Here is a 12,149-nt window from a genome sequence, read left to right on the forward strand (position 1 = left end):
TCCCAGAGGAGAGAGGCAGAGGGGAGGATTAGTGCTGGAGAACCCAGCAATAATAATGGCAAGTAGAAAAAGGGTCAGGAGAGAGGGAGGGTCCCCAACAGACAGCAAGCAGTGCCCCAGGGCCCAGCAGCAATCTGAGCACTGGAGAGGGACCCAGTGACTGCTGGTCAGCCTGCCAGGCTGTCCATCCTATTCTCCCTCCCCCATGGAGGCTGGGAAAGGGGAAGGGGGGGGGGGGGGGGGGGGGAAGGAGTAGAGCAGAGCACTGTAGGATGCTGAAGGATCTATGGATCCCATGTCCCCAGGCACGTGTAACAAGAAGTGAAATGTTCCAAAACAATACCTCATTTCGAGACATACTATTCTGGAGCAATTCAGCTGCTCTTGGAATGTTTCAAAGGGCATTCACATTTGTACAGCTGGGCCTGTGAAACTCTAACCAAATTCTACAAATAGAGGGGATCACCATACACTTAGCCAGGGGTGTACAAATCCTGGCCCACAGAGCTGTATCATCTGTCCCACAAGGCTCCCAAAGGGTCCAGAAATCTGGCAGCAGGGGAGTGGTGGCAGCAACAACTGTTGCTCCCCTGCTGCCAAATGTCCAGTCTTGTTGGGAACCCTGCTGGCCAGATTATGCAGCCCCACATGCCAGATTGCACTGGTGCACGGCTACACTGAGATGACAGGCAGCTAGGTGAGGGTGGCAGGTGGCATGCGTCTGGCGCAGAGCATCATGGGACTGGGCTCACAGACCAATCCCACACCACTCATCCGGCCCTTGGGGCCAAAAGGTTTGGTGCCATAATACTAAGCAACTTAGTGACATTTTATCAGTAAATAAAAAAATATTTTGCAATTCAGTACTGCTTTTTACTCATGGGAAAAGATTCACTGGTCCCAGTATTGTGAATATGGGTCCAGAAATTCAGTTTGCAAATATAAAATAGTATTACTATTTTTAAAAAATTAGAAGGCAATGCAAATCCATGTACCTAGCACAAAGAATTTTCCTGAGAAGGAGAAACCTAAAGGTATTTTGGGAATTGGTCCTACACCATTGGAGTCCATGGGATTTTTGTCAATTACTTCAACCCTATCCCTTTTGGGATTTTTTTTAATCACCAACCATAAAACAGATGTAATAAAAATACCAATAACCATCTACATATGCTGAAACTCAGATACTAACAGGCATGTGACAATTTAAACACCTGAGAGCTGAAGGCCTGCACTAAGCCAGGATCACAGAAGGCCCTGTATTTATTAAACATCAAAATGAGTTCAAATGCAAAGACGGTGATATTATAAGTCTTGATATATGTGAACAACTAAATATGATCAGGGATACAAATAAAAAGCAAAGCAAAGAAACCTTCTTTCATCTTCAGCTTGCTGAAAGCTAAACAACAGGAAAAAAGGGTGTATGGTTAACTCCATGCAAATTAAATCAGTTATTTAAGGAAATTACATATTCATCACCTTCAGTTCAGATTGCTGTATTTCTCTGCATCTGAGAAAACTGCTCTTGACAAAATATTAGGGAAAACTAAAAGCTGGCCTTTTGAGGGGTGTTTTCAGTTTAAAAAGTTAAGCAGCACTGATCTAGACAATATCTCATGCATGCTCTGCACGTTCCTTTAGGTCCCAAACCACTTCTATTGTCAGTTCTGAGCTTTGGTCATACTTGGAAGGCCAAAAATGAGTCAGGATCCAGTAATATCAAGTAAGAGCTCTGTGTCTACTGCACGTCAGAGCAAGACAAAAGGTAAGGTAGAGAAGTGGAGAGATAAAAATATTCCCTCCAAAAGAGACTCAATAAAACCCAAGAAGAAAGAGCAAAATACTCCTTTAAGTCTAGCCGAGACATGACACTATAGATGTACTTGCATATGAACCTTATAAACTAACAAATCAGAGATGCATAAACTTTTGTGAGCAAACATCTCTATCCTGACCTCAGACTAACATGGCTAACTACTTCTGTACTCACATTATGTTGCACTACAATATTACTGGGACAAGCATTACAGAAAGTACCAATAAGGCAAATATGAATGAAGTTTTGCATACAAAATTTTGTACCGTTTCCTAAGCAACACACATTTCTTAATTAAAATATGATTTTTCAAGTATAGAGGTGTAACAATAAACCAACTATATAAATAATTCATAATGTAACGCTGCTTCTCATCGCTTCTTCATAACATTTTAAATAAGAATAGGATTATTTCAATTTTGAAATTTAGTTTCAACATGTTAGAAATGCTTCCGCATAAATAATTACTTCTCGTTTCCCCAAACCGTATGCTTTTTGCCTAAACTTTTAATTTATTTTTTTTAAGTTTGTTAAAAACCTCCAAGATATTTAAGAGAATAATCTTGTTTGAAACCTGAAGAAGTACTGCTTTTCCATATCATGGTCTTATATGGCTCTCAGGTATAATTACAGTAAGGACAAATTCTAGTCATATTGACCAGCTAACTGGCTTTCCATCAAAAAGGCACAAACACCAAATACCATTTCCTCCTCACTTTGTGTTTGGATGATGACAAATCACCATCCATTAATTTTTCCTGTTATTTATTCCTGTTCATTAGCTCCCTTGTGAGCTTCTACAGTTCAATTTTTGCCTCATTCATAGCCTCACTGGAAAGCTCTGTGGCTTTTTCTCCCTGGCAGCTGATCAGTATTCAGGAGTTTGTCTGTTTGCTACCACCCTCAAAGAATCATGAACTAAACATTTGCACTGCATAATGAGTCACATAGACTTCATATGCTTTTCAAATGTCTCAACCACAACAGAATTTATTTGTGGGAGGATTTAACATATACAGGCAAAAATAAAGACACAGAAAAACAATGGTTAGCTCGTCACCAAATGGGGCACTCTCCTAAGAATCCTGAAGTGCCACAAATTCATCCAAGTAATTTTACCTTGACCCAGCACCACATTATGTTTTCATTGCCTTTAAAACAGACTTTACTATAGCAAACTCTGACCTGAAAACAAGATGGGAAATCAGACATACAAAAAAAAAAAAAAAAAGGGATCAAAAGAGAGAAGTGGTAACATTAGATTTTCACAACATTTGGTTGAATTGGTAACATTAGATTTTCACAACATTTGGTTTAGGTCTCAGTGTTCCAAGGAGTTTTTCCTGTATGCTTTTCTGCTCAATTCTGATTTCTCCCTACAAACATATCTGTTTTCTGGTAGCTATTCAGGTGTAGCTTAACAGATGGAACCAATCATAGATAGTAAGATTTGTAAATGGGGAACAGTTACAAGTGCTTTATCACAGTAGTAGTATTTTTGTTAGGGTTCTTTCAAGGGGAAGTTTTAAACTAGTAATATTTAGCTTTTGAGAAAAGCATTAACATCAACCCTGGCAACATCACCAGAGAATGAATGCATTAGTTTGTGCCAGATTTTTCAATTATCATCTCATCAGCCCTGCATTCTTTACTTCCCTTTCTTTCCAACCACTCACTGAGCGGAGTAATTTTTATATTTCTGAGATAACACCTTTAAGGGGCCTTGGGACATTCTTTCTTTAAAATTTAAAAAGAAAAACAATTAATTGAAGTAATCTGCATAGCAAAATAATCAGTTAAAAAACAAATGCATATTACATTCCCCCTGCCCCACCATCCCAGTAATACTCTGGCTAATGCTACCACATAAATTTGTTTTTGTTTGTAAGATTTTTTTAAATGGGGTGAATTTCAAATCTCTAAAGGCAAACTATTCACTCTTCATAACCATCTTCTTTAAACAGGGACAAGAAGCCATCACTAACAAAAGTGGTTTGTACTATTAAAAGGGCAAAAGAAAAAAAATAAACTCTGGAAAAGATCAAGGAACTTTGGATATGTGAAGGCTGCCACTTCCCTCCATTCTCTCCCATCTGACTTTTATTAATGTCCTCTAACACCCATACTTCATGTATTGTATTCAATTTATCCTTCCCTGTCCTTTTGTCTGCTCTATATCCTTCTGTGTTTTCTTTTCTCTGGTTTCTTTCACTCATTGTCTTCAGCTTCTTGCTTCAGCACAGTGCTGTCTTGAGTTGAAAGAGTTTAAAGACAAGCTGTATAGTTTCCCTTCTTTCTAATCCTCACCTAGTATACACTCAGCCTCCTCTTTGAGTCTGCTCACATTCTCCTCTTGTGCTGCAAGGCCTAGCCCAAAGCTCTTCATGTTAGGCAGGGAACTACAGCAAAACTGGTTGCACCAAAGCACCTTCTGCACAGTGGAGGTTGGTCATTTCCTCACTTCTGAATAGTGTATTCTATCTACCTTTGGGCTTTACATCAAATTAGTATAACAGGATCAAAGCTAGGGCCACAAGAACATGGTCATATGTCAGACACTGATTAGCAAGAGCATACATCCAATTAAGCTCAGCTATATCAGTGCCTAGTACCACCAGTGCCTGTTGTACTCTGCTTGATCTTTCAGCTTTCCCTATTGTATTTCCCTACCACAGCTGGACCCTATGACATATGACCTAGGGAACTGTGTAAATGTTGGATGCTATTCTATAATAAATAGGGACAGATTGTAAGTCAGTCCAGTGGGGCTCCATCCAGGCACAGATACAGAAGTACATAGAGGTATAAAGAGCAATGCTCCTTCAGACAGACTAAACCCTGGGGGTTCCTAGCTAGAAGGTCTTGCCCCCCTGCTCAAGGTCAGACTGATAACCACATCTGGATTCAGGCAGGAATTCTACGCCATGCTCAGAGGAATATGAACTGAGGGTAGAGTGAGGTTTTTGCCTTTCTTTGTACTGGGGTCATAGCCCTCCTCATTGGACCTGTTGAGCGTATTTCAACAGCCCTTGCAGCAGGGAACTAACTGTTGTTGTCCCTACTTTACCTGTGACAGGTTAAGATATTATGCCTTGTGGGTGTGGTACAGTTGACTGTATAGTTTTAGTAATAGTTTAGACAAAGATTTATAGGATGGTTTGGATAGGGATGATCCTGCCTCAGGGCAAGGGGCTGGATTACATGACCTCCAGAGGTCCCTTCCAGCCCTACTCTTCTATGATTCTATAAGAGCCAAGCTATGGTGGAATTGGAAACATTAAAGTTAATAGGCAGTAAACCTCTGCAGGATCACAGCCTTACTACTACTACTACTACTACACTGGGTAGAGTGCCTTTGAAATAAGAAAAGAACAACAGGTCTTACAGAACATATTGTGGGGCACTATAGAAAACTTTATTGTTTAAACAGGTTAGGTAACACTTCAACTATATTTTAGGTTTTCTATTCAAGAATTTTAAAAAGTGCTGCATAAATATAAAGCCTTACTGAGATCATTATAATTACTGTATAGCTGGGGAAAACAAAACTGAGGTATGAAATATATTGCCCAAGATTACACAAATTCTGTAGCAAAAGCTGGAAAAATATAACCCAAATCCTTCAGCTGCCTGCCATATTTCTATATCCTTTTAGAACACTTTTGTTAACAAAACTAGACTTTTTGTTAACCCTAGTGATTATTTAACAAATCAGTACTCTAAAGCTCTAAATTATCTGAAGAGTACAACTATCATTCCGTGCAAAGAGCAGCTACTAAAATTATATGAGGAATTTCTTTTTAATGAAAATGTCTCCTACCTGGTCAAACTGAAGATCTTCACCTCTTTGAAGAGATCTGGATAAAAGCTTTTCCTACAAAAAAACCAAATAAAGATTATGAAAGCAGGCAATTAGCTACCAATGAGCTATTGTAAGCAATACAGGCAAATGTAATCTAACAGAGGTTGATTCCTGATATTTTACAAATTTACATTATGGGAACATAAGGAGACAAGTGGCATTCTCAATATTTACTCTATTCCCAAGCACTCAGAAAAGATCAAACAGATCCAGAAACTATGATGGTGGTCTATCGGTAGCACTATAAATGTAGATAAAAAGGCTAGAATGCCTGAATTCCAGAAACTCAAATTCTCACTCTTCAAATGAACAACGGATTTTAAAATGGTGAACAACATATTGCTCAACAGCAACAGCTAATAATGCATATCAAATTGGATTTTAAAGGAAATCCAGTTTATCCATGATCACATCATGCAGTTATGAAAAGAAGTTGCAAGAAGGGAACAAGTTCTTTATAAAGCTGCAGACTGAACCACCCCCACCTACTTTTTCTCTTCTTCCCTGAACATGAAAAGGAGATGCAAATTAATGTCCAAGTACAATAAAATTGAAAATATCAATAGGTACCATTACGGCAAAGATAACTTTGTAAAGTAAAGGAAAACTACAATAATAATCAGATTAAAGTTCTAAATTGGTTTCAGTATCTCATGATTATCCCCTTTATAAAAACACTGGGGTCTAAGAACAGAAAGCAACTATATTTATGGTAAAATTAATCAATCAACCAAAATATACAAGAAAAAAAAATATCAAAAAACTAGAAAGACAGTACCCATATAAAAACAAATCCATTAGAACTGCACTAGAGCAGCTGTAGCTCCACCATTCAACTTTATTAGAGGTCTATTATTTACTAGTCCATTTGCTAGACCAAAAGAATATTCCATAGTTATGACTGAATGCACAATGAGACACACACAGGATTTATGTTGAAAATTTTTCATTAGTTACAAAGGAACTTTAAGATTAGGCACCTCTCTATTTAAAAAATAAATAAAACCAGTGGGACACCAATATTTGTAAACAATTTAACCTTGGATAGTTCTTAATATTCAATAAAGAACGAAAAGTATCCAGTTTAGTCATTAGGGAAACCTCAGCTGAATTTTCCAACAACATTAAAGACTTTAAATTAAACTAAAGTACACCCTTGAAAACTTTAGGCAACTAATTGCTGGGGTCAACAGAAAGGAGACACTGTTAGCCTGGTGGAAAGCGGATTACAATTATTTTACATTTTAGCCAGGACACATTTCAGCAAAAGACAAACTCCAGATCTAACTGACAGTGAGCAACATATCACAGAAAAATAATCTTAGCTAATTACATATTAGCTCCTATTTAAAACAGAAGGAATGTATACATGTATGCCACACATGTGTACAGATCTGTTTAGCTGTACAAAAGGATACTGGATATTTAAAATTAATCTCTGGGATGGCCAATCTGAATTACAAAATTAGAAATCAGAATTGAGAAGTTCAGGGCTAGTACACACATTTTTAGTCAAATATGCACCTCTTGGTTATCACTCTAAGTTGCTAGAATGCTCAAGAATTCCCCACTGCAGAAGGAATAGATTTACTGGATTATGAGGCCCCAGGCAGATGTTACTCTTAAAACATGACTAACCAGTTAATTATGCCTTAAAGCATAGACTGGTCATACATTCAAGGGATAAATGGTGTAATAAAGCAGGAAACCAGCCATAGCTATTACACAAAATATGTGTAATAACTTTTAGGCTGGTTTCCATACTGCCTTAAAAACTGAACATGTGGCAGGGTGGATGGCACTGACGTTTCCAGCTGGCCTTAGTGTGGTCCCCAGCAGCCAACTATCAGTTGATCATCCACACAATCAGGACTGTGCTGGGCAAGCAACGCCCAAGAGGTCTGAATCCTGCCGACAATCAGCTGATTGTCAGTTGGCAGGGACTGAACTAGCACTGCTGTCAGTCAATGGCAGATCAGGACTACCCTCAAGGCAGTTCAATCCTGCCAATGATCAGCTGCTTGGGACCACTCTTGGGCTTCATCATCAGCAGATCTGGTTGGAACTGCTCTGGAGCTTGAGCCCTGGAACAGTCCAGCTTATCTGATCGTTAGCAGATGAGCTGGTCAAAGATCACTCTGGAGTTTAAGCTCTGGGTCATGTGCCCTGGGGCAGTGCCAATCTGCTGATCATCAACCAGCTCTGGGGACTGCACAGGGGGCTGGACCCTGCCAACAATCTGCTGATTGTCAGGCACCTGATTTTCAGCTTGCTGCTACACTGGCAGCCCCAGGATCATGCTGCACTGACAAGTATGGTGCAGCTGAGATCCAATCCCCAGTCCAAAATTGCACCTTCTGCCATGTCCACATAACATGGCAGGAGGTGCAATCTTTGGGATTGCAAGTCAGATCCCATTGTGCTTTCAACTGAACATCTGTCAGCAGCCTTAGGTGTTGTTGACTGGATGGCTATAAGAGCAAAAACCTGAGCAACCTACTATGAGATTCAGCAAATGTGGCTCTAATCTACTGTTTAATAACCTTTGCTAAAATTGCTGAACACAATACAGAGAGCCCAAAAGTGTTACAACAGAGTACTGTAAGGCAAACTTATTTATTTATTTAGATTTATATCCTGCTCCACCCAAAAGGCTCAGAGCATCTTACAGTAAGCAGACAACCCATAACTTGCAGAATTCCTTCAAAACACAAGAATGGCAACTGCCCCATTCTCAATCACTACCTCCCTCCCCAAACCCCAAACAGACAAACCCTCCCTCTAATTCCAATTAGCATACATCCAGTTAAAAATAAACTTTTTCCCACCTCCCCCCATCCTTCCCATTCAACCCACCCCTGCACCTCTTCACCTCATCCCCATGAATATCCCCATAACCCTCTTCCAATGACCCTATACAAGCCTAAACCCCTCTCTCCTGCAGAAGAACTACTGCTGTCACTCCCCTCCCCTTGCAAAAATGCCTTATTCCTTTGCCCAACAAAAACATAATTCTAAGAGCTCTAACAAAAAACAGAAAGAAAAGGGAAGACCCCCAGAGGGGGTCTTCTTTGACCAGCTCACTTTGAACTGAGGGTCAAAGATCACTCTGGAGTTTAAGCTCTGGGTCATATGCCCTGGGGCAGTGCCAATCTGCTGATCATCAACCAGCTCTGGGGACTGCACAGGGGGTTGGACCCTGCCAACAATCTGCTGATTGTCAGGCACCTGATTTTGCCCAACAAAAACGTATTTCTAAGAACTCTAACAAAAAACAGAAAGAAAAGGGAAGACCCACAGTTCCAAAGGGCACCATTAAGTAGTGCCTGCCGAGGGAGGCCTACCAGCTTTGTAGGGCATGGAGACTGGTCAAGACATGCCTGGCCTGGGCACCAGCCCTCACCCAGAGTGAAACACAAAATGGTTTGCTGTAACAAAATTAGAGGTAAATACAGTTTATCTCCAAAAGCAATTATGGACAAAAACTACCATGCAAAGATAATGCAGAGATGAAAAATCCAAAAAATTAATAACTCAACAAGTAGTATAACAATACTACAGCCTTAGACCTAAGGCTAACACCTACTAACCAAATTAAGCAAGGCTCTGTTGCCAGAAGATTTAAGAGAAAAAGGAGGAGGGAAAATCTCTTATGGAAAAGGAAAAAACTTGAACAAACAAGAAAAGTAATGTGTGGTTTTTCTCTTTTTTTCCTTTTTAAGAGAAGTATTTTGGGTGAAAAGAGCTTCTAAAGAAGAAAAGGGCTAATTTGTATAGGCCCTTACTCCCAGTACAAAATACATGTCTTTAACATTACAGACATCAGAAAGCAAATGAATCCTGACAAAAGTCAATAAAGTAACTTAACTAGTTTCCTTCCTAGAGACTACAAAATGAATTTTGCCAAGGCAACTACATGATAAACTTATCTGGATTTCTGTTCATCAGGAAATTTAGAACAAGCACCATCAGAAATTACCACAAAAATTGTACTGCATCATATTTGCTTCATAGTATACTTCAGAAACTAAGTACCTTTCCATGATCTTGACCATATGTTATTTAAATACGCACATCCACACACACGTGTCCTAATGTCTGTAACTACATGCAGAGTAATCAAAACAGCAGGTATTAAAATATTTTATGTTCCTACTCAGAGTAATAAACCAACTACACAAACAAGTTCTTCTGAAATATAAGCAAAACTTAAATCAAGTAGTAGACAAGTCTTTGGCCAAGAGAAGCAGACGTTTAGAGCTACGACTCTAAAAGGTAGTAAATTCCTCCAATGTGGTTTTTCTAAAGTTGTTTGTTACAAAAGAGCCAGGCAGAAGTCACTGCTGTCCCTGTACATCACCACTTTGGCTGGTGTAAGTAGCAAAACCTGGAACGGAGCAACAACCTTTGGTGGAAAGGAGCAGCATGGTTCTTCAGGGTGGGCCTCCCTACCAAGTACCACAGCCTGGGCAGATCTCCCTTCCCAAAAGACTGGGCTAGTTGATAGCTCCTCTGGGTTGGTTTGCCAGTGACAGAAATGGAACTGTTTGAGGTTTCAATTAATACTATTAAATAAAGTTCTGAATAAACGTTGACCCTTTCCCCTTGTAATAAACACAATTATAGTTGAATCTTTCTTGCCTGTATGGAAGTCTGTTTGCTTTAGAAAACCCAGTTAAAATTTTTCCACAGGTTTCTGGGTGGAGGCCAATGTTCCCACTAAGGTGTAGTGATCCGTGAGCATGACGCTTCAGTCCTGCCTCCCCCTTTTGCTAAGCCTAATAGACTAGAATCCTCATGTAGTGGATCCTCATGCAATGAATTTTGCAATAATCCTCCAAGCACAAGACTGGGGGCTGGGGAGCGGAGCAGTTCCCCAGAGCCAGTAATGGGGACTCCCCATTCATGATGCAGAAATCTTATGTCATGGTTAGACAAAGTACTTTGAGTAAATGTGATACAATTTACCCAAAGCACCTTGTCTGCCTATGTCCTTAGACCAACAGAGCTGTATGGTATTAAATTGTATGCAGCCGTGCAGGTGCACAGCTTGGAGAGAACCTTGATGGAGGCTTGAGACAGATTTAGAAAGCTTGTGTACCTCTTAAATTTGAACCTGTCCTTTGCTGCTGTCACACAGTGCCTGGAAATAGCAATGTCGCTTGAAGGCTGTCTGCTCTATTATATTTGTTTAATTTAAAAATACAGAATTGTGTGATAGACTTACTTGTCCCCACACTGTATTGAAAGATAGCTTTATCTAAATGGTGATTATTTCTTCAACTGAAGTTCTTCACTACAGAACTGCTACATATCCATATTGTACATATAGTATTTATTAATTAATAAATACAACAGTATTTGCTAATTAGAGAAGAGCCTGGAGGCCCTAATCAGGATTCAGAGCGATGTACAGTAGGTCCAGCAGAAATATACATATTGGTCTAGAGATTAAAATTCAATTTTATAATGGAAGAGATTTTAAAAATCATGGTACAATGAATGGTTTATGTTCATCAAAACTGCTTCAGTAGTTTACTAAATAAAAAGTGGAAATAACTTGCATATTTAAACACTATGATGATACATAAAGAGTGAGAAAAATACTTAAAACCTCTCTTTTTCTACTTGCACAGGACAGATAATATTTTCATTATGGCAAAGAACATACATTTTTATACCATTTTTTGTTTTGCTTTGTTGTACCCATTTTATTTCCCATTTCTACATGCAGCACTACCACCACCAATAGTTGTTTCTTCAGCAGCTCCTCTATAAAGATGTGCATTGCAGATGCCCTTAAGGTGAAAAGACTCAGTTCCTTGAGAAATCCAGCATGCCAGTGGCAAGGTTTGCCTGCTAGCAGAAATCACACAAACCCCCTGTGAGCTAGCTGTGCCTTCTGCTGGTTAATGCAAGTCAAAGTCACCTCTTACAGGGCTCAAACAAACCCATCTTTTATTTCGAGCTCTGCTTTAACACAAAGTTCAGTTCCCTCTGACCTTAACCCTGAACAGACTCACTCAAAAGAAAATAACATTGCCTGTTTCAGTTTAGGCCATAAAGGTTCTCCCAACTTTTACCAGTAACTACATATTTCAACCTCTCCTTTCTCACTCAGTTAGGGCCCTTCTTAAACTCTCCCAGCTGAGAATCTACCCAGGGGTCCAATTCCCCCACTCCTCAGCTGCATATAATTAACCAAATACCCGCCCCTCTGGATCCTTCAATGGTTTCTGCACCCTATCACACCCACCTATGTACTAATCAAGTTATACTGACAAAGGGATTTTTTTATTTTATTTATTTACAATGTCTAGGGGACACAGACAAAGTAGTTTGTAGTTTTCATTCAGCTTGGCTGGTCAAGGTAACCTCTCACAATTTTAGCACATGTACACTCTTGACCACTCTAGGATTTTACCATGCAAGTGAAGAAAAATCCCCACCCCCCCCCCCCCCCCCCAC

General features: G+C 39.6%; 1 protein-coding gene across 14 annotated transcripts in view; it reads right to left on the reverse strand.

The window, feature by feature from the left end:
• Nucleotides 1–12,149, reverse strand: part of FRYL (FRY like transcription coactivator) — a 307,800-nt gene that overhangs the window by 158,532 nt on the left and 137,119 nt on the right. For all 14 annotated transcript variants that reach the window (XM_025198387.1, XM_025198393.1, XM_025198394.1 and 11 more), the window contains one exon: nt 5,640–5,693. In XM_025198387.1, the coding sequence (XP_025054172.1) occupies nt 5,640–5,693 (54 nt within the window). The remainder of the gene's footprint in view (nt 1–5,639; nt 5,694–12,149) is intronic.

Source organism: Alligator sinensis, unplaced genomic scaffold, assembly GCF_000455745.1.
Source record: "Alligator sinensis unplaced genomic scaffold, ASM45574v1 scaffold134_1, whole genome shotgun sequence".
NCBI classification, from domain to species: Eukaryota; Metazoa; Chordata; order Crocodylia; family Alligatoridae; genus Alligator; species Alligator sinensis.